Raw genomic sequence first — 23,754 nt, forward strand, 5'->3', positions numbered from 1 at the left:
AGGAATTTGTACTGGGGAAAATGTTTGTCACGATGAAGTCTTCAGCCCACCTATTAATTCTCATCGAATCATAGGTTACTCTAACCTGATTTTCCCATAGATTGTGGAAAGAGCCCGGGCTTTGGAGTCAGCTGTCATGGGTTCAAACCGCAGCTCTGCCAATCGTCAGCTGTGTGAGTTTGGGCAAGTCACTTCACTTCTCTGTGCCTCAGTTACTTCATCTGTAAAATGGAGATTAAGACTGTGAGTCCCCCGTGGGACAACCTGATCACCTTGTAACCTCCCGAGTGCTTAGACCAGTGCTTTGCACATAGTAAGCACTTAATATTTGCCATCATTATTAAATGCCATCATTTTTAAGAACATAAACTGCAGCCGGGTGGAAGAATTCTTTGCGCTACAAACTGCGTTTGCTTCCTCTGTGCACCACGAGCTACACCTACTGGCTTCAGCAAAGTGTGCGCGTTTTCTAGCAATAAGAATTGAAAATCAAAGTCAGGAAAAGTACTAGTTTCAAGACTTATTTTCCAATAAAGACCTGGACTTCAATGTTCTAACCCATGATTAAAAACCACCAAAGCAAAATTTTGCAAGCTGTCGGAAGTCAGGGCGCAGAACTTCCGAGTTTTCCGGCTCCGCCAAAATCGCCTTCCAGGTCGAACGAGTGACGACAAAGAAACATACGGGGAGAGAGAGAACGTACATATACTTTATTGCTCACCTTTCATACAAAGCGCACCTTCAGGCATTTTCTTTCACAGCTTGACAATGTTTATGTACACAAAAACCCAGCAAGAAGCATCAGGTGGATTTCAGGAAAGTAAAGGTAAAACATCAAACTCAGCCAGGCTTTTGTTTTTTCTGCAGCAGTAATAAAGGGCCGCCTCCTCCACCCCCCCAAAACATCATCCTACATGGTAGTGCATTTCTTCAGTTTAAAAAAAAAAAACAAAACCCTAAACAACATCCCCCCGCCCCGTCCCCAAACAAACCAACTTGTATTAGCCGAGCCAGGGGTATTAACGTGTGCAATTTAAACACATTTCTGTTTGCCGTTTCGTTCTAGCTGAATTCAAGTAAAAATAAGTTGCCGTAGGAGGAATAACTAGTTTCGGATGGATGCAGGCTAGTCTGGAATCGCTGTACTTTTAACTAGATGCCTACACACACTGTAAGTTCACAACTTAGCTTGTTTTAAATGATCTTTACAGATTTTGGCGGTGTTCGAGGTTTTCGGAGTTGAGCGTTATGATACAGTTTTCCGTTAGCAGAGGATAAGGCTACCAAACGTGACGTCTACAGAAGAGCTCGTATAACAGAACACCAACCCGTGCTACCAAGAAGTGCGTTTGACCTTCGTCTGAATAAAAGTACAAGCTAACAAAGAGCAGAAACTGTACCTCAAAGATGTGAACCAGGATGGTTAAGAGAATCTCCAAACTGTTACCTAAGGCTATCACAGTTCAAGCCATTTTTTTCCCCCAAAAAACATCAGAAATGTCCTGACTGCGTAATTAGTCTAATGGTCACACAAACGTAGCGACTGGATTTAGGGACTCTTTTTGTGTGAATATCGGTGGGAAGTATTAATATAATACACTTTTTAAAGATAAACATCATGAATTAAGCCCATTAAAATTAAACCACCCACAACACGAGAATTGCACACCAACCTAACTAGGACTGTTGGCCACGAAGGAGTCCGTCTGCCCTGTGCGGTTTCTAAAGGTAACACCTAAAGTGAGTCAGAAAGATTTCTGCCAGCTCTCTGAAGGTAGGTTCCTATTATCTGAGCTCTGCTGAAACGGAAGCTTTAGGCGCCTCAACTGGTATAGTGCCTTCCCTGTCCAAACCCAGAATGGTTATACTGGTAGCCTCCGTGCTGGAAATGCTGCTCAAACTGGCCGCCCTGATTATAGTTCTGGCCCCCCCTCCCTCCCCAGCCTCCTCCTTGGCCTCCGCGGCCGCCGCCTCGGCCTCCTCCGCGGCCACCTCGCCCTCCTCCCCGCCCCCCTCGGTCACCGTGGTGCCCGCCATCTTGGTACCTGTTGTCCTGTTGGTAACCGCCACCCTGGTATCCACCTCCTGCATACGAAGACGACTGGTAACCACCGTAACCACCACCTTGGTAGCCACCACCGCCCCCATGGTAGCCGCCAGTTTGGAAGCCTGAATCGCGATAACCACCGTCTTGATAGCCACCTCCTCCTCCTCCACTGCCTCCATCTGTCCAGCCTCCTTGGTGTTTATTTCCTCTTCCTCCTCCTCGTCCTCCGTGATCATAGCCACCACGTCCGCCTCTTCCTCCTTGATCGTGGCCTCCTCGACCTCCATATGACTGTTCGTAACCCCCTCTTCCTCCTCCTCCTCCTCCTCCTCCTCCTCGGCCTCCAGTCGGCTGCTGAGGACCATCTTGCCTTTTCTGCCACGGGGGCATCTCCGGAGGGGGAGGCTCGATTTCGTTGGGTCTTCCCCCTCGGTCGGGTACCCGGCCCATCAATACCTGAAGGAAAGGAGAGAGAGCCGGGCTTATTTGGGGGCGGAAAGGACCAAGGAGAAAAGCTAGCCATCCATTCGGAATTCCAGAGTTGAGTTCCTCATTCATTCAATCGTATTTATTGAGCGCTTACTGTGTGCAGAGCACTGTACTAAGCGCTTGGGAAGTACAAGTTGATGAAGAAAGTTATTGCTAGCTTTCTGAACAATACGTGCTTGATCCCACAACATTTGGCCATTTTTTTTGGGGGGGGGGGGGGTTATCCTGAATAAGCCTCCAAATGGGAAGATCAGTTTCCCTCGGGAAAGGGGAGTTGAGACGATTTTTCTCATAGCATTACATAGCATTAGAGAGGCAGCGTGGCTCAGTGGAAAGAGCCCGGGCTTTGGAGTCGGAGGTCATGGGTTCGAATCCGTAAGTTCGAATACTTATTGAGAAGCAATGTGGCTCAGTGGAAGGAGCCCGAGCTTTGAAGTCAGAGTTCAAAATCCCAGCTCAGCCACTTGTCAGCGGTGTGACTTTGGGCAAGTCACAACTTCTCTGAGCCTCAGTTACCTCATCTGAAAAATGGGGATTGACTATGATCCCCCCATGGGACAATCTGATCACACTGTATCCCCCACCAGCGCTTAGAACAGTGCTTTGCACATAGTAAGTGCTTAACAAATGCCATTATTATTACATCCGGTGGAAATTTCCCTATACTTTCACTGGTTGAAAGTACGGTGCAATACTCCAGCTGCAACAGCACTAAGCGCTTCGTACAGTGCAAGCGCTTAGTACAGTGCTCTGCACACAGTAAGCGCTCAATAAATACGATTGATGATGACAACGGATGCTGGACAACTTTTGCTACATTTTCACGCCCGTTCTCACACCACGATCACCACCCAATCTGACCACTGTGTTTGGCATTTAGCCCAGTGCTTGGCACACGGTAAGCGTTTCCTAACAAATTTAACTAATCCGGGAACAGCATGGTCTAGTGGCTAGAGCGAGGACTGGGAGTCAGGAGACAGGGGTTAAGCGCTTAGTACAGTGCAAGCGCTTAGTACAGTGCTCTGCACACAGTAAGCGCTCAATAAATACGATTGATTGATTCTATTTCCAACTCTGCCTCTACACTGTCAGCTCGTTGTGTGCAGGGAACCTGTCTGCCAACTCTGCTGCACTGTACTCTCCTAAACGCTTAGTACAGTGCTCTGTGCTTAGTAATAAATAATAATGATGGCATTTATTAACTGCTTACTATGTGCAAAGCACTGTTCAGATTTGCTCCCTTCATTCATTCCCCATTTCCAGCTCCACAGAACATACATGTATACATACATATGTATATAATAATAATAATGATGACGTTTATTAAGCCCTTAATATGTGCAAAGCACTGTTCTAAGCGCTAGGGAGGTTACAAGGTGATCAGGTTGTCCCACGGGGGGCTCACAGTCTTAATCCCCATTTTACAGATGAGGGAACTGAGGCCCAGAGAAGTTAAGTGACTTGCCCAAAGTCACACCGCTGACAAGTGGCTGAGCTGGGATTTTGAACTCTGACTCCAAAGCCCGGGCTCTTTCCACTGAGCCACACTGCTTCTCAATAAGAACCATTGACGATGATGATGATGATTTGCTTTGTGATCTTGGGCAAGTCATGTAACCTCTCTGAGCCTCGGTTTCCTTAAAGGGATAAGAAATCTACTATTGCCATCTCAGACTGTAAGACCTTGCATGGGACTGCGACCGATCTGATTATGTGCCAGTGTTTTAGCATGTATGAAGCACTCAGTAAGTATCTTTATTTATTATTATTGTTGTTATTATTATCATCATTGCTGTTGTTCTTCACTATCCTCCAAAACAACTATAGGAACTGGACTATGGTAATCCAGTGCTTCTTAGAACAGAGCTTTGCACATAGTTAAGTGCTTAACAAATGCCATCATTATTATTATTATAATGCAGATATCTGTCCTGGCATCTATCACCCTTAAACTTAATTTAACTTAAGTCACTTAGCTTCTCCGTGCCTCTGTTACCTCATCTGTAAAATGGGGATGAAGACTGTGAGCCCCACGTGGGACAACCTGATTACCTTGTATCTCTCCCAGCGCTTTGAACAGTGCTTGGCACATAGTAAGTGCTTAACAAATACCAAAATTATTATTAAACTTGTTGGCTAAAGTACTAAGTGTCGAAGAGCTCCTTGTGGGCAAGAAACACGTCTACCAACTCTGTTCTACTGTACTCTCTTAAGTGCTCAGCACACAGTAAGTGCTCGATAAATACTGATCGAAGGATTCTTAACAATTAATCCCCAAACAAAACCAATGAAAATGGGTGATAATTTTGTAGTTGATCCACTTCAGTTGAACCTAAGGCATTACAGAAAGTCTCCTGATGCTTATGACCAAGTTTTAAAGCAAAGCTTTGGGCATAATTGCTAAATGAGCGACCTTGTTGATGGCACAGGCAGTCTTTTCTCTGATGGATCCGCTGCTTGTCCGTAAAATCTTTGACAAATCCAGTCGAGCTGCCAAAAGGTGAGCAACAGAAATCGTACTCTTCGTAGATAAGAGGGAGCGTTTCGGCTGGTAGACTTTTGCTAACTTTTCCGTTTGGCTCTGCGGGAGAAAACACAATGGGAAGATAAGCCTTGGTATTCAAATGCAGTTCTGTAGTAGAGGAACCCAGGTTAGAGAGGAAATTGATGAGGATGAGGATGTCGGTGGTGGAGTTCCCTGTGGAAATGACAGACAAGCAAGCCCCGGTCCAGTCGTAGAAACTCAGTGACTGAGAACCTGCGCACAGGAATTGGATTCAATGCGGGGTTTGAACTGTGTCATTTATACTCTCTCGTTCCCGGCAGCCACGTTCCCACTGGGGCCACGGGTGCAACAAGCGGGAAGGAGGGCAGGGATGCATCACATCAGGCAGGGCACACAAAATAAGAAATTACAAACTTTTAGATGCTCCATGCTGATGTCAGACTAAGCATGCAAAAGAAAATGCACTCATTGGGCAATGAGTTTATCCTTCCTAAGAGCTTCCTAATGGACTTTTAAAATTTATTTTTATAATGGCATTTATTAAACGCTTACTGTGGCAAAGCACTGTTCTAAGCGCTGGGGCGGTTACAAAGTGATCAGGTTGTCCCACGGGGGGCTCACAGTCTTCATCCCCATTTGACAGATGAGGTCACTGAGGCCCACAGGAGTGAAGTGACCTGCCCAAAGTCACGCAGCTGACAGTTGGCGGAACCGACATTTGAACCCATGACTTCTAACTCCAAAACCCGGGCTCTTTCCATTGAGCCACGCTGCTTCTCTGCACTACAGGACTGAGGGGGGAGAGGGGGCGGTGCCCTGGATGGGAAGCTAGGCATGGTGTTGGCCTCATTCATTATTCAAGCGTATTTATTGAGTGCTTACTGTGTGCAGAGCACTGTACTAAGCGCTTAGCACTGTACTCTCGCCCCTCCGGCATCCTTGTTCTAAGGTACCTGTCTGGCAGCTACCACAGCCGACTCCCTTTTCGTCATCAGGATGTCTTAGTGCTTTAGAAAGCTGGTTCAACTGAGAGCAAAGGGCCCTCGCCACCCCGACGTGATTGACGTCCATCCGCTCTGCTTCATTTTCTCTCTAAAGGGCCTACCAGAGGGTCACACAAAGAGCCCCCTTCCCTAAGCTGAGTTGCCTTGTGAATCCGTGACATTTAAATCCAGAAATCCCCTGGTTTTACAAATGCTCAGGCTTGGAGGGGTAAACATTAATGCGCTTAAATTCCGCAGGAGCATGTCAAGTCCCAAAGTTATTTTGATTCTGACTCTGTGAGCATCCCTGGCAAATTCAACTGAGCGCTTACTGTGTGCAGAGCACTGTACTAAGCGCTTGGGAATCAATCAATCAATCGATCGTATTTATTGAGCGCTTACTGTGTGCAGAGCACTGGACTAAGCGCTTGGGAAGTCCAAGTTGGCAACATATAGAGACAGTCCCTACCCAACAGTGGGCTCACACTCTAAAAGTACAAATGAAGTACAAACGAGGGCAGTACATACCATAAGTATAGCACATACATACTGGGCTCAAATCATTAATGAGGTTGAGACCATTTAATAGCTGACAATTAACCAGAGTTGTGCTAAAGACTTCGCAAGATGGATCAATAATAAACTTTTAAAACGCAAAGTGCCAGTTCAGCTCAATACAGGTTCCAGAATGGAGGATCTGGAGGAAGGGGAGGAGACTGTAAGCTCCTCGTGGGGAGGCTGGTTGTACTGTACTTTCCCAAATACATAGTACAGTGCTCTCCACATGGTAAGTGCTCAATAAATAGCACTGATTGATTGCTCGATTAAATGAAGTGCTGAGGTAATCAAAAATAAGAAATGAGAAGATTAATAGAGAGCACGTAACTGGCTTTTCCTTTTTCACCTTATAAAAGAGGCACCAGTGAAATTACATTTCAGGCATAATGAAGATTTCTATGTTCCGCTCAAAACTTTTCATGGCAGCAAAAGCAGGATGGAGCGGGCCAATATGAGGCGATGCCCCAGAGGCCCAGGGTCACCACTGGCCTTAGCTACCACTAAGGGATCGGGACGAGGGAAAACTGGAAGGATCCATCTCCGGTACCAACTCCACAACCATTTTGGGTCAAGTTTAGGTGAATCACATCCTACATTTTCTAGTTCTTTCTCCACCTAGATACCTCACAGGACACTGGGGTAAAACGCTTTTTCAGCTCTCATTTGCCGTCTTTCACTCTCCCTCAAGAGCTAATTTAAATACCATCAATTGCAAAGAACTGCCTCAAAAAAAATATCCAAAAAGACTCCACAGAAATCAATTGTTTCGTATTGTTACTTGTCTAATTTGGACTCTAAGAAGCCCGTTTTACAATAAACATTCCCATTGATACTGGCTATTCAGTACAGCGTGGTGCTATTATTTTGAATATATTACAAGTGATTATAGACCTGCAGAAATTTTGAAAATGCTTATGGCATGAAGAAGCAGCGTGACTCAGTGGAAAGAGCACGGGCTTTGGAGTCAGGGGTCATGGGTTCAAATCCCAGCTCCACCAATTGTCAGCTGTGTGACTTTGGGCAAGTCACTTTACTCCTCTGTGCCTCAGTTACCCCATATGCAAAATGGGGATTAAGACCGTGAGCCCCACGAGGGACAACCTGATCACCTTGTAACCTCCCCAGCGCTTAGAACAGTGCTTTGCACATAGTAAGCACTTAGTAAATGCCATTATTATTATATTTGCCTAAAAGATATTAATGATGCATTCGACTAATGTGTACCCGTCTTTGCCTTTTCCCTACAAAATTAGTAGGACACTAGGGTTTTTCTAATTCAGAAAAAACATCAAACCAAAATGACTTGCACTGAGAACAATATAATCACTTCGGTTGAGACTACTAAATACTCTTTAAAAAGGGTTTGAAAATCAACCAAGAAAAACAGCTGGAGTCAAAGTAAATAAATACCTCTCAAAATATCAGGCAGACAGAAAGGCAAAATATAAACAGGCAAACTGTTCAAATATTTTAAAAGAACCCAATAACAAGACAACTGGGAAACAGGATGACTAATGCCATTTCTGAGTTTGGGGCAAATCTGGCTTAGCTTCAAAGCAGAAAACAGATTTTAATCTTCTGGACAAAGAAGTAACAGCCAAAAAGCACTTATACTGGAACATTCATAACGGGGTATGTATGCAAATTAAGACAAAAATCCCAATTCAGGGTTCACTGAACTACTGGGATTTCTCTCGATGGTACACATAAACTCAAACTGACTTCCTCCGAACTTCATATTCATTGGCTAGGGCTTGATTAATCGCTTCTATTTTCTCCTGAAACAAAATTTATAAGTACGATACTTATAAACATGTTCAGGTAGCAGTAAAATTTCTTTAATCAAATTTAAAGGCAACATTTTGAACACCTCCAATTTCTCCTCCACGGCTGATCAAACCCTACGCTTACAATTTAGATAACTGGCTTTGGGGCACCCACTTCCATTTCTGGACGTTTCATAGAGCAACATTAAGACTTCTCGTAATTAATGGGTATCTCCATTACGAAAACCAGCTCTGGAGAGAGGTTTTTAAAAGACGAAGCCGATATGCTCACTGCTAGAGCCTGTTCATAAACCACGCTTATGTACAAAATCAAAAACGTACCTTGGCTCGGTCTGACCAACCAAATGACTGCACGGTGACATCCAAACGTTTCACTAACAGCTTCCTCCGTACCTCGTATTCATTGGCTATGGCTTGATTAATCGCTTCTATTTTCTCCTGAAACAAAACGTAGAAGTTCGATAAATATAAACGCGTTCAGGTAGCGGTAAAATTTCTTTCACCAGGCGTGCGGCAATAAATGACGGGCAACAGGGTGGCAGTAACCGAGTCTCCCGTGGGGAACGACGGTTGAGGTTTGGGCCTGCGACCTCAGGATGGAGAACCGGCTGAGAGGAAGGAATTACAGGACTAGTGGCATGCTCTGTGCAATTTGCACTCTTTTGTCTCTGCTCAGTGCAAAAAGTTGGCGTAGGCAAGGGGCAGCACACGGCAAAGTGCACGCCAGGCTTTTTATATTCAGGATCGTATTTACCACTGAAATGACCGCAGCAGAGTGCCAATGCTGTCTCCCTGCGAGCTCAAATTGAAAACGCCCAGAACATGATTGGGTTGCAAGTCTTTCCTGCTGCGTTTCCAAGCTAAATTCCAGGTTGTCTTGATCGCCGCTGCAGCCTTCCCTGGACTCGTTACCTAGCCATTTTCCAGAATCTTCCACCTCACAGAAAGCCCTGAGTGGTTTATTGCTCAGAAGCCTTCACTCCTGGCAGCATGACCCCAGGAGGGAGGACTGGAATTAAAATTCAGGTCTCCTGATTCCCAAAGTCAGGCTCACTCCACTTGATTAAAAGCAGGTTTACAACAGCAGTACAGTGACATTAAACCACAGAATGAGAGAACAAGGCAAGTCCAATGACTTGGAATACTCTTAAATTTTCAATAATTTACCACACTACACTTAGCTTGGTTCAGTTCTAGTACGTCTGTTTAACATGTATTTAGCTTGGAAACCCAGCAAAAAATACTTGCGACCCAATCACGTTTCGGGCATTTTCAATCTGAGCTCAAAATATTTCCTAATTATAAGATTAGTGCTAATTTGCAGTAAGTGAACTTGCTATTTAAGAACTGAAAAAACATTTTCCAAATGTAGTTAACCTTTTGATACTTGGGGTGGGGGAAAAAACCCCATCTTCATGAACAATGTTAAGAATACTACAAATTCGAGTATGCATACTGACACAGTTCATGCATTCATTCCACTGTATTTACTGAGCGCTTACCGTGTGCAGAGCACTAAAGCCACAGTGAGTAATGCAGTTATAAAGCAGTAAATTTATGACACCCCTTTCAGATCTCTGTCATGATGATAACTACTTACCCAGTGAGCTGGTCCCATTGGTTTCTTCAGTAAGGGCTTTCCTACATGATTAGGTGGAACTTTCGCTAATGTTTCTTTCAACTTAAAAAAACAAAAAGAATAAACAAAGGCTTGAGTAACGTATAGTAGGTGTGCAATTTTAAAATTATCTACACACAAAAAATAACCAAGGTTTTCCCCTCACCCCCTGATAAAATATCCCTGTCAAGGACTCCTTGAACGTTCCTATCACGGTCATGGGGCATCCAGTCGGGCTAATCTCCACTGTGATTCGTTATTTTCTGGAAATTGACTGTTGCCTTCGGGATGCGCCACCTCCACTGTCTCCACTCAGGGGCACAGAAGGAAGATTATGGAAACTGCCCAACCAGATGGCCTTTCAATTTCCAGAGAATGCAGGGTACCCAAAGAAAGAATTCTGGAAATGTATTAGGCTGAAACCTGGAAACACCTTTAATGGACTTCTCTGTTAGGTACATGAAGAGGTACCTTGGGGGTAAACATGTAGTAAAGTACCCCAAAACCCCATCCAAATTGATAGGGTATAAAGAGGTTACTCATCACTAAAGTTGTCTGTGCCTTATTGCATTTCCATTCAGACTCGCTTAAGTCTTTAGGCATAGAGGTTTTAAAACTGGGTGTTGTAAGACTTTCAAGAGAGCTTATTATTTTGATAACAAAACAGCAAACATTCTATGAAAAAGATGATGGCGAAAATCCAATAAGTTTATTTTTCAGACCCATCCATGTTCTTACTCTGGGTTTCTCAAATGACAAGAAGCATTAAAAGCAAAGAATCCTGCACTGAGGGCAGTGATAAATTTCACTTTTCTACAAGAAACTGAACCTTTAACACCAGTTTTAGCAGGTTCAAAAATACACAGAAGTCCATTTATCTTTAACCTTAAACACCGGAAGACTGACCAGGAATAGCTAGGAAGTAATCATTTCACCGAAAAAGGTCAGTTTCCTTCTTAGGTTTGTTCAACTAATTCTCGTTTCGGATAAACGGGGGGGGGGGGGGGGGGGGGGGGGGGGATACTCCTCATTTATTACACTTCAATCTGATTCCAAAAGCCTTACTTTTTTTTCAATACCACTGAAGAACTGGAACATAGTTATGCTAGCTGGAGGTTTGGACATTCCTAGAGCAATACATATGCCTTTCAATTCTTGAAAGACCTCGCTACCTCCTCCTTCTTGTGCTTTTTTTGGAGGGGCATTCACACACAGCATCCTGGCAGCTTCTAGTTCAGAGATGAGGTATGCTGCAGTGAAAAAATGAAATTTCAAAGTGAGATACCACACTCCGCAATAGCTAATGAGCCCAAGACAATGAAAATCGCTTTTACTTGACAGTTTCTTCAAAATACACAGTTTTGTTCACATTTAATTTTGCTACTGAAAAGTTTAAATTTAAAGATGCTTTTCTAAAACATGAATTTAAGAAACCAACACGTGCCCCAGAGACATATAAACTATATTTACAGGTGAATAAGCCACAGCTTAAAAAGATGATGGTGGTTAGAACTAGTGTTTAATACAGTGCTCTGCACACAGTATGTGCTCAATAAATATGACTCCTTCCCCTTACCTCCTTCCCCTCCCCACAGCACCTGTATATATGTTTGTACGTATTTATTACTCTATTTATTTATTTTATTTGTACATATTAATTCTATTTATTTTATTTTGTTAATATGCTGTATTTTGTTGTCTGTCTCCCCGTTCTAGACTGTGAGCCCACTGTTGGGTAGGGACCGTCTCTATATGTTGCCAACTTGTACTTCCCAAGCGCTTAGTACAGTGCTCTGCACACAGTAAGCGCTCAATAAATACGACTGAATGAATGAATATGACTGAATGAACAAGTCTACTTAGAAGTACAGTAATTAGAGTGCAACAGACACTGGTTTTAAAAGTCTGAGGCACAAAAAAACCCCGGCTGTAAGCAACTCTTATGAGTAGCTAAAATCCCAGCATATCTGAAAAGGACAATTTCGGTTTTCTGAATGCTGAAGCAAGCAGGAATCTTCTGAAAAGATGTGCACTAATATATTTCTTATAGATCATACAGATTCAAGTGTAACCATACCTCAATATATCAAGTATAGACTAGAAATGAAACCCTCTTGGTGAGAGGAATAAAGTCTGTGGAACAACTTAGAACAGTGTTTTGCACATAGTAAGCATAGTAAGGCATAATAAATGCCATTATTATTAATGTGATGGGCTTTTCTATACAGAACCATTATACATGGTGGTTCTACAAATCATTCCCCTCCAGTTGGATTTTAAGGCACTGTGCCCACAGTGTCAATCAGCAGATAAAATAAGTATCTGAACTTGGGCAAGTGCTTGGTTTATCTTGTAAAGATGTATGGTTTAATTTGTAAAGTGCTACCTAAATTTATTTCAGTTAAAGACTTTGGAATCTAACAGAAACCCTAATCTTTACAGTTGCCATATGTCTTATCCTTCCTTTCCAATGATGACACTTTTAAAGGAATGAAGTTTCATCTCCCCTTTCCACCAACCGGAGGGCCTGCCAATGGGGAAGGAATGTGGCCTCCAAAATACCACAGGAGATGAAAGTAGACACCCCCTCTTCTTAAACTAGAGATGAGTAAATAAAAAACACGGTTGATTGTGCTTTCACTGAGTCTTTCCACCTTCTTGTAGATTTTTTTTAAAAAAACAGGACACCCTGGAAAAAACCAATATTTACTCTGCATTTGATTAAAATAAAATCCTCGTCACCAAGCCCTATCTGTCATGGTGAGGGCTGACACCAATCACTTGATCTTCTTTAGACTGAGCAAGCTAATTACAGAACACTACTGATTTTCAGGTTTAGAAATTCTTGCATCTTTTCCTGGGAGATACGAAATACTGATTTAACTTATGAGTTTACTTTATTGTCTACCAATGCGGTGACGGCTAGTATGTTCATTCATTCAGTCATTCAATCGTATTTATTGAGCGCTTACTGTGTGCAGAGCACTGTTCTAGCGCTTGGAAAGGACAATTTGGCAACAGATGGAGACAATCCCCACCCAACAGTGGGCTTCACAGTCTATGTCTAGTCTATGTATTTTGAATGGCTTCGTCTGGTGAAAAAGTAAATATAGTGTTCTACTCAAAGCGTTCTGTTGAATATCAAAGTGCTGTAGGCAGGTTTTGGTATTAAAACATAATATACTAGCCAATTTTTGGGTTGGAAATCCTGATCGGCCTTCTGAAGACGTTTATTTTAAATGAATGGGAATTACATTATCCCTATTTATTACATTAATGCTGACTGTTTAGAACCCTGGAGGGTGACATCCCTGAACTCCAATATCATCTGGCCTGGGACGCCCTCCATCCTCAAATTCGACAATTATCTCCCCCACTTCATTAGCCTTATCGAAGGCACATCTCCAAGAGGCCTTCCCTGACTCAGCCCCAGGTTTCCTCACCTCCCCTGCCCTTCTGCATCACTCTGACTTGCTCTCTTTGCCCTTCCTCTCCACCCCCACAACCATTTATGTACATATCTGCAATTTTATTTATTTGTATTGATGGCTCGCTCCCTGCATCAGACTGTGAGCTCGTTGTGGACAGGGAATGTCTCTGTTTATTGCTGCACTGTAATTCGTTGCGCTATACTATCCCAAGCGCTTAGTACAGTGCTCTGCACACAGTAAGCCCTTAATAAGTACGATTGAATGAATGAATGAAAGTTAAAGTGATTATGGTGGGTGAAGTTTAACTCTAGGCAAACACTACCTACCATAATTTGAAGTAAAATGAGTAGAAGAGTAACACACAGTCCCCTCTGAACTGTAAACTCATGGGCAGGAAACTTGTTTGCCAGCTCTGCTATAATGTACTCTCCCATGTGTTTAGTACAGTGCTCTACACACAAAAGCATAAGTTGCTCAATAAATATAAGATTTATAATATAAATAAAATATGAATATAATACACAATGCACAATAGAGAATATATTCTAAAAGAAAATATATATTCATAATATGAATATAATATGAATTGATATGTTAAAATAAATACAATATAAATAGAGAAGCAGCTTGGGTCAGTGGAAATAGCATGGGCTTTGGAGTCAGAGGTCATGGGTTCTAATCCAGGCTCCACCAGTTGCCAGCTGTGTGACTTTGGGCAACAGTTCCCTCATCTGTAAAATGGGGATTAAGACTGTGAGCCCCCTTGGGACAACCTGATCACTTTGTAACCTCCCCAGCACTTAGAACAGTGCTTTGCACATAGTAAGTCCTTAATAAATGCCATTAAAAAAAAAAAAATATATATATATATAATTTAAATGGGGATTAAGGCTGTGATACCCCTTGGGACAACCCGATCTCCTTGTAACCTCCCCAGCACTTAGAATATATATATATATGATTCAACACACACATCTGCCTGCACCCCAGTCCCAGCTTTTAGAGTGGAGCCAGAGGGACTGCTGTCCACTTTCCAGGTGTTCACAGAGGCTCCCCTGAATTCCAGTGTACTTGTTCTCTTGTTCATTTGTGTGTGCGCTGTCTCTCTCTGAGAGTATGTATGAGAGAATATACACACCTATGAGTAGTGTGTGTGTGTGTGTGTGTGTGCGAGCGCGTAGAGAAGATCTGTGTGTATTAAAGAGAGTGCTCACCCATGCGTGCATGTATAAGCAATGTCTGCATCCATTTATGTGGGGGTGAAGAGGCAGAACATGCAGCCATGAATGAGGGCGGGAGGGGTATGTGTATGAATGGGGATGGTGGTATAAGAGTGAATATTCGTCAACATGTATTTGAAATCTGTTTGCATGTGTAAATTAGTTTTTATGTGAGAGTGTATTTGCAGGTGCGTGATGTGAGTGAACAATAATAATAATAATGATAGCATGTGTTAAGCTCTTACTAGGTGCAAAGCACATTCTAAGCGCTGGGGTACACATAAGGTAATCAGGTTGTCCCACATGGGGCTCACAGTCTTCATCCCCATTTTCCAGATGAGGGAACTGAGGCCCACGGAAGTGAAGTGACTTGCCCACGGTCACACAGCTGACAAGTGGCGGAGCTGGGATTAGAACCCATGACCTCTGGCTCCCCAGCCCATGCTCTTTCCACTGAGCCAGAGTGAAGGTGAGTCTCTGCATCTTTCCCTATTCTTGGACTACCTTCCCCACAACTGTCCCTCCCAGTCCCCCACTAATGATATATCAGAATTTAACCACGATAATCCATTTCCCTTTGTCCTGTTTAATGATAATGAATTAAGCTGCCATTATATTTTTCCAAGAAATCTGTGGTAACTGGCAGCTCTTTAAAACTGTGGCCCATACATGAGCACAAAACCATATCTACATGTATAGCTCTAGGCATTCTATACTATGAATTACTTATTTATATTAATGTCTGTGTCCCTCTCTAGACTGTAAGCTCGTGGTCAGGGGACATGTCTGCCAACTCTGTTGCATTATTTTCTCCCGGGCGCATAATACAGTGCCCTGCACATAGTAAGCACTAAATAAATATCATTGATGATAACCAGGAGAGCTCACCACCTCCAGGAGGCCTTCCCAGACTGAGCCCCCCTTTTCCTCTACTCCTTCTCCCCTCCCCATCACCTCTACTCCCTCCCTCTGCTCTATCCCCTTCCCCACCCCATAGCACTTTTGTATATTTGTACATATTTATTATTCTATTTATTTTATTAGTGATGCATACATATCTATAATTCTATTTATCCATTATGATGCTATTGATGCCTGTCTACTTCTTTCGTTTTGTTGTCTGTCTCCCCCTTCTAGATCGTGAGTCCACTGTCAGGTAGGGATTGTCTCTATCTGTTGCCGAATTGTCCTTTCCAAACGCTTAGTACAGTGCTGTGCCCACAATAAGCACTGAATAAATATCAATCAATCAATTAATCGTATTTATTGAGCGCTTACTGTGTGCAGAGCACTGTACTAAGCGCTTGGGAAGTACAAGTTGGCAACATATAGAGACGGTCCCTACCCAACAGTGGGCTCACAGTCTACAAATATGATTGAATGAATGAATCACCCAAGTGATCCAACCACAAAAAATAAGTTTGCTATGCGCCTTGCTTACATTCAGAAACTAAGAATGCTGTTTTTCGAGGCTATGGGATTTTCAGTTGGCAGGATCATGTAAAAGACACCGAGAGAGGATTTGGAAGCAATTTCTTCAAGCCCATCCTGAACTTACTGAGCAGGAGGAGGCAGTTCTTCTGGATGAGAAGGCGCTTTGTCACATCCCCAGATGTTAGTGAAACATATGGACAGTTCATTTCTCCTAGAAGCCCGCTCACTTCAAGCTGGAACTCTTCAGCTTCATTTGGGCCTTATAAGAAAAAAGAAAATTTATGTCACTGGGCAATATGCATAGTGGATTTTTTTCTTGGCAGGGGCTTGATAACAATAATGAAAATAGTAGTGGTATTTGTTAAGCGTTTACTGTGTGCCGGGCACAGTACTAAGCACTGAGATAGATACAAGCAAGTAGGGTTGGACATAGTCCCTGTCCCACATGGGATTCACAGTCTTAATCCCCGTTTTACAGATGAGGTAACTGTGGTCCAGAGAAGTACAGTGACTCGCTCAAGGTCACTCATTCATTCAATCATATTTATTGAGCACTTACTGTGTGCGGAGCACTGTACTAAGTGCTTGGGAAGTACAAATCGTCAACATATAGAGATGGTCCCTGCCCAATGATGGGCTCACAGTCTAGAAGGTGGAGACAGAGAACAGAACAAAACAAGTAGACAGGCGTCAATACCGTCACACAGCAAGCAAGTGACAGAGTCGGGATTAGAACCCAGGTCCTTCGAACTCCCAGGCCTGTGCCCTTTCTCCACTAGATCACATTGCTTCTTGGAAGCATTATGGCATAGGCTTTTACTGGGAACATATTCTTGAAGAGCTCACTTAAAACATACACACACACACAAAAAAAAATCACAAAAGCATAAATTTGGGTGTCTGTCTCCCCCACTAGACTGTAACCCCACCGTGGGAAGGTATCGTGTGTATTCATTTTATTGTCTAACTCCTAAGTGTTCGTCTAGTATGCGCTCTGCACACAGTTGGTGGTAAGTCAATCGATCGTTTGGTGATCGTCTTTGTCCTCATTTTTGTGCCCGTCTTCGCATCGGGATTCAAGAAAGAAGGGAAAACAGTCCCGTGAACTCATCAGGTAACTCAGGCCAAGAGTCCCCCGCTGTTGCATGTAGCTTTACTGCCTATGCGGGCAACCACTTAATGTTGTCTGGTGGGAGGACTGAATGATGACCTGCCAGGGGCAGGACAGGGCCCCCACACCCCAACACTTGTCTGCCTTGCAGAGAAATTGTACAAATGGTCATAGAAACCCAACTTCTTGCCGAGGCCTGGAATCAGGACAAGAGGAACGGAAGATAGAGTCTGTTCTGCCGTCACAGAAGTTCCACGGACTCAAGCAGTCTGCCGCAGATGGCTAAAGAAGCCACCACTGGGCCACATTTTGTTTAAAGTAGGGGAGGGCGACTTGGTCCACGGATCACCACTGGCATCATGCAACCGTATGTGGGTTGGCCAACAGTGGAGACTGCGGAATGGGAGAAAGCGGGCACAGAAAGCAGGAGAAGCTGCACTTCTGGCCTTGGTGGCCTCCCCAAAGCAGGATGGAGCATACTCTGCGACTCAGAACCTCACAGGGGCCTACACTGCACCAAGCACCAGTGATGAATTCAATGAAGGCAGAGCCTGGAATAGGAAGCTCACCCCTTCCAGAGTGAGCGGTCCGTGAGGATTTTTCCCCACCCTTGGTCTTAGGGGTTTGTGGTGAAAGGAAGAAGGGAGAATGGTAAGACCACAAGCAGGTCATCCTATATGCCTCCTGTACACGCTGGCCCCTGGTTTGGTCACAAACCAGAGGCTAGGGTCTTTTTAGTAAAATGCTTGGCTTGGAATCTGTCAAACTTTATCTTTCCAGTAAAATAACTCTACCACGCAATTTCAAGTTCTGTACGACTCTCGATCTCAGAAACAGCTAACCTGTCTCCTGATATACATAGAAGTCTTTAAAATAGTTTTGCAGTTGTAGTGCAGGCCCTCCGAACTAGAAATTGGGAGTTATCTTACAGACACATGGAAAACCAGAAAGAGAGAAGGTGCTAACTCCTTTAGAAATACTCGTTTTACCTTCACAATAAACTCAGCATGCAGGGTCAACTTGAACTCAACTTGTGTTAACATCCAAAAGCAACTGCAGTGAAAACAAGCAGTTCAGCAATTGGAAATGCCAATTCTTTATGAGTATACACTTCATGCACTAAAAAGCAAACCCCCGTGCCTAGGGTTGGGAGGGAGGGTGAGGAATGCCATCCCCGCCCATTTCAGAGAATGTGAAACCAACCCAATACCCTGGCATCTGACACATTCTGCTATTTTCCCAGTTACCCCCCCAATGGATTCCTCTATATTTGAGTTTCACACCAGCACTGCGGTCACTAAGACGGTCCCTCTTGAGCCACAGTATTACATATACCGGGTTAAGGGTTTACGCTAGCCACCGAGGTACTGAGAATCGGTTAGCCCCGGCAAACAGCCGGGTTTAAAACACGCAAACTTCTAATGTGGGAGTGGTGATTTTAGGTGCAGCAGTCGCCAGCTGTACTTCTCTGGGGGTACGGAGCAGGCTTTATGGTAGCAACCACATGACCCCAAATATCAAAAGGGACTGGAATTAAAGCCAACCCGGTCCTCTGAAATGTGATGCTTCTGTATGGAAAAAATGTATTTTCCTTCAAGCAAAACGCAGCACCAATTTTAAGGATAATATAGATTCAATCCTGGATAGTGTTTTATGAGTAAATACTACTAATGCATGATTTCTTAAATTTTATCCAATCACTTGCGGACATCTTCAACAGTTCAACAACTGTACTGTCACTTTCATCTTTTAGACTGTGAGCCCACTGTTGGGTAGGGACTGTCTCTATATGTTGCCAACTTGTACTTCCCAAGCGCTTAGTACAGTGCTCTGCACACAGTAAGCGCTCAATAAATACGATTGATTGATTGATCACCGTCTCTCCCTCGCCTTCCTGCACCTTGTCCCCTTCAGAGACAGTCTATCCCGATCTTCACACGTGACCACGAGTACACATCTGAACGCAGATGAACACTTATTACTCATGGAAAATAAGCCGGACAATTTAAACCTCTTTTAAGAGCAAACAGAACTTAATTTGGAATCACCGAGGCACCTGAAAAAAAAAAAAAACAACACCCCCTGGAAGGCTATCCCGAGCAGTTGAAATGGATCTGATTCTCAGAGGGGCCTGAGTGGCTCTAAAACACGGGATCCACTCCCAGGCTTACAGAGCAATGTTTTTCTTCTGGTAGATGTGAACAGCACTGTGGATTTTCAATGGTCCACATAATAGCAGTTTGCTGTAAGAACTTAGGTCACTACCCTTTGCTTTCTAGAGCCAAAAACAGGGGAAAATCCTTGTCTTGGTTTCAGACTAAAAGTAAAATCTGTGTCCGTGAATAGGCCATTCTATTCCTTTACTTTTCTTCCGTCTAGTCAAGGCAAATAATCATTGTTTTAAAGCAGACTGGAGGATACTTACTGTTAGTTGCTTGCACATTTTCTTCCAATTTACAGAACAGTCTTAACTCCGATACCAGCCAAGCACAGAGTTTGGTAAATTCAGGCGAACTGGCTCCACCAGCGACAGCCTGAGACAGAGCTCCATCTTCTAACAATGGACCTTTGTAACTGGGGAGGAAAAATAAAAGAACACTTTAGAAGACGGAAAGAAAACTGCCTTGCAGAAGTTATGAAGAGCACCTTCCTAAAATTAAAATGAAAACAAGTTATAACCAATGTGCTGGTATGTGCTGCATGCGTATGTGGGAAATGTCCACATAATGAATCACGTAAGTAGTGATATGAAATTACTTTATGGCAGTCGCACTGTTTTCAACAGAAAAAAGATATATTTTCTTATTTATTGTATATGCAGTGAATGTGGATCTGTAGGTGATAGTTACTACTAGTATGGCTTCCTACTTCAGTAATATCACCAAGAGCGACATTTTTATTAACTAGCAATGAACTCCTCTCTAGACTGAGAATTCCTTGTGGGCGGGGAATGTGCCTACCGACTCTGTTGTACTGAACTCTCCGAAGCGCTCTGTACAGTGCTCTGCACACAGCGAGATAAATCCTATAAGACAAATCATCTGAGATAAATTTTTTTGTTCAATAAATGCCATTTATTGATTGAAAATTGCTAACTTACTGTTTGCTTTCCTATCTGAGAGTTGATCGTTATAACCACAAGTATATTAAAGAGATCTGTCAGATCAATTTGTTTTTAGCCATTTGACACATTAAGCGCTAAGTACAGTGCTCTGCACACAGTAAGCGCTCAATAAATACGATTGAATAGGTCCTCAGAAAAGGATTCCGTCAGGTTGAACCAAATGTCCCTCCAAGCCTAGGGCCACATTTATTTTATCCCTCTGTCTTAAGAGTTGGTGGGAAAAAATTTTTAAAAGGAGATGAAACATAAACAGACTAGCTATGACAAATAGCCAAGAAAGCTCTTGACCAATAAGAATGAACGACACAGCTGGAGAAGCAGAAGGCATCACCTTTAGACACCTGTGAAAAGAACCTGACAAAAGCAGAAATTCAACCTGACAGAAAAGTCTCCCGCAGAATGAAGTTGGTTATGGTAACAGATCTATCCACTGAACAACAAAATTTTACTTGACGGTAAGTGTCAAGACAACTACGGCCAGCTTTCCTCTGGAAATTACATTCGGTGTCCGCGGGGATTTTTTCACTGCCATCATTTCGGAAGCAAATACTCAACACATATAACTGACAAACCCGGTCACGCGTCTCATCCAATGCTAGCAATGACCACAGAATTCTGATAAAAATAAAAAAAAAAGATAAAAAAACTTATCTGAAGGAATCTCGCTAAGACCGACCATTATTGCTTTGCAGAAGGAACAACGTACGCAACGCTTCCCCTGAACAATTCACTGTTCTGTTTCCATATCCTTCCCAGCACTGAATGTGAGCCCACTGTTGGGTGGGGACTGTCTCTATATGTTGCCAATTTGTACTTCCCAAGCGCTTAGTACAGTGCTCTGCACATAGTAAGCGCTCAATAAATACAATTGATGAATGACTTGGAATGACCGCACGGATTAAAAGTAGTTATGGATGGAGAAATAATACAAGTGATAGGGAGAAACTTTTCACCCAGCAAAATCTTGGTGGCAACTAAGGAAACACCATTCCCCAGAGCAGAACAAAATAAAAGGATAGTTGGGGGAAGAAAACAAAAACCACCAAAAACTATAGCTCAAAGGTTCTACAGTCATATAAAATAGTTGTCGCGCACTCTTGTAAGCAAAATTAGATAAGTTGCACTGTTACCTTGCAAATCGGGACGCAATTTTTAAACTGAGACTGTGAGCCCGTTGTTGGGTAGGGACTGTCTCTACCTGCTGCCGAATTGTACTTTCCAAGCGCTTAGTCCGGTGCTCTGCACACAGTAAGCGCTCAACAAATACGACTGATTGAATGAACGATAATAATAACGATGGCGCTTGTTACGCGCTTACTATGTGCTAAGCACTGGAGGGATACGAGGTAACCAGGTTGTCCCACGTGGGGCTCACAGTCTTAATCCCCATTTTCCAGATGAGGGAACTGAGGATAAGATCTAGTCAAACTGCTTTGAAGTGCCCCCTGCAATCTTTTCAGACAGTCGCTGGCAAAATCAAAATTGCTACTTTGGAAGGGCAATTAGCGGAGGAATTTTATGCTGGAGCCGCAACTAGATACGGGAGTTATTCTGGAATCATTTTTACTACCAAGTCGGTGTTTGGAGGTAAGGGGGGGGGGGGGGGGGGGAGCCAGACTCGAAATTCCTCGAGAGGCCAGCTGTTAGGGAAACGGTCGGTGGATTCAGTGGTAAATCCGGAGAATCTACGGGAAATTGAAGATGCGTTGATTAGTAAAACGGGGGCAAGGGGCAGGCAGGGGACGGGCGAATGGGTGGGAGCCGGGGTTTATTAAATTATAGGGGCAGGGGATGAGGAGGACGGGCGGGTGTTGTCAGGAGGGCAGGCAAGTGAGGCAGGAGCACCGTATATGGCTGAGAAAACAGGTGGGGGCACTGGGTAAACGTGGCAGGGAGGAGAGGCCTAGGAAGCCATTTAAACCGGCGAATGACAAGGCTGAAATCCTCGCCCCCGAAGGGGAAGATCCTCGAGGGCAGGCCTCCCCCGGCCCTCACCGGCCGCTTAGCACAGGGTAAGCGCTCAATAGATAGCGTGGCCCGTGGGTGAGGGGGGGGGGGATGGTGGTCAGGAGGACGGGGGGGCCGGAAGGGCGGGCGGGGGCAAGGGCCGGGGCCTTTCCCGAAAGGGGATGGGATGGGATGGGATGGGGGAAGGAAAATGGGGAGAAGGAGAGTGGGGGAGGGAAGGAAAATGGGGAGAAGGAAAGTGGGGTGGGGAAGGGAAGAAGTGGGGTGAAGGAAGGAAAGTGGGGAGAAGGAAGGGAAGTGGGGAGAAGGAAGGGAAGTGGGGAGAAGGAGGGAAAGTGGGGGGAAGGAAGGAAACTGGGAGAAGGAATGAGAGTGGGAGAGGGAAGGAGAGTGGGAGAGGGAAGGAGAGTGGGAGAGGGAAGGAAGGTGGGGAGAAGGAAGGAAAATGGGGTGAGGGGAGGAAAGGGGGGGACAGAAGGAGACTGGGAGAAGGAAGGAGGGTGGGAGAGGGAAGGAAGGTGGGAGAGGGAAGGAAGGTGGGGAGGAGGAAGGAAGGGGGAGAGAAGGAAGGAAAATGAAGAGAAGGAAGTTAAGTGGGGGAGGGAAGGAAAATGGAGAGAAGGAAGGAAAGTGGGGAGAAGGAAGGAAAGTGGGGGAAGAAGGAAAGTGGGGGAAAGAAGGAAAGTGGGGGAAAGAAGGAAAGTGGGGAAGGGAAGGAAAACGGGGGAGGGAAGGCAAACGGGGAGAAGGAAGGAGAGTGGGGGAGGGAAGGAAAGTGTGGGAGGAAAGGAAAATGGAGAGAAGGAAGAGGGGGAGGGAAGGGAAGAGGGGGAGGGAAGGAAAATGGGGGAGGGAAGGAAAATGGGGGAGGGAAGGAAAATGGGGGAGGGAAGGAAGGAAGGTGAGGAGAAGGAAGGAAAGTGGGGGAGGGAAGAAAAATGGAGAGAAGGAAGGAAAGTGGGGGAGGGAAGGAAAATGGGGGACGGGGGCAAGGAAAGTGTGGAGAGAAGTGGGGGGAAGGTGGGCCGTGGGCTGTGGCCCCTGCCTGTAGGAGGGGCTGCCGGGGGGCCCGGGGGCCCGGGGGTCCGGTCGTGTCGGCGCCGAGGCCTTACCCCAGGTCGTCCAGAGCCTCCAAGATGTCCGTGTCCATGAGGGACGGGGCAGGGTCGGGCCTTCTGCTCGTCCGTCCGTCTGTCTGTCTGTCTGTCTGTCCGTCCGTCCGACCCTCCGACACGCCGGCGTGCACGGCCGCGCATGCGCCGCCGCCAGGGCGCGCGCACGCGCGCGCGCGATCCCGAACGCCCGACGCCGCCGGCCTCGGGCGCGAGGACGTAGAGGCCCGGCAACGCCGCCGCCACGGCGCATGCGTGGGATGGGGGGGTTGGGGGGGGCGGTCGGGTCATGGGGCCGCCTGAGGCCCTCCTCAGGACCCAGGCGGGCGTCGCCCTACAAATAAAACATAAACCACCCAACCCTCC

General features: G+C 44.8%; 1 protein-coding gene across 1 annotated transcript; it reads right to left on the bottom strand.

Annotated features, from left to right (window-relative positions):
- Positions 1–689: 689 nt before the first annotated feature.
- On the bottom strand, positions 690–23,443 carry FAM98A (family with sequence similarity 98 member A). The gene is made up of 8 exons (XM_038739908.1): positions 23,389–23,443; positions 19,610–19,758; positions 16,198–16,332; positions 11,054–11,238; positions 9,971–10,051; positions 8,692–8,808; positions 4,950–5,117; positions 690–2,503 (listed from the first exon to the last, which is right to left on the bottom strand). The coding sequence occupies exons 1-8, from the start codon at positions 23,424–23,426 to the stop codon at positions 1,823–1,825; spliced, it is 1,554 nt and encodes a 517-aa protein (XP_038595836.1). The 5' UTR covers positions 23,427–23,443; the 3' UTR covers positions 690–1,822.
- Positions 23,444–23,754: the final 311 nt, after the last annotated feature.

Source organism: Tachyglossus aculeatus, chromosome X1 (assembly GCF_015852505.1).
Source record: "Tachyglossus aculeatus isolate mTacAcu1 chromosome X1, mTacAcu1.pri, whole genome shotgun sequence".
Taxonomy (NCBI): domain Eukaryota; kingdom Metazoa; phylum Chordata; class Mammalia; order Monotremata; family Tachyglossidae; genus Tachyglossus; species Tachyglossus aculeatus.

Bases quoted from the DNA above. Each gene is read 5' to 3' on its own strand.
- FAM98A (XM_038739908.1), bottom strand. From the start codon at position 23,426: ATGGACACGGACATCTTGGAGGCTCTGGACGACCTGGG. The intron at 19,759-23,388 runs GTAAGGCCTCGG...TTTCCTCCCCAG, and splicing joins GAGGCTCTGGACGACCTGGG to TTACAAAGGTCCATTGTTAG. The intron at 16,333-19,609 runs GTAAGTATCCTC...TTTTCTTATAAG, and splicing joins AAATGTGCAAGCAACTAACA to GCCCAAATGAAGCTGAAGAG.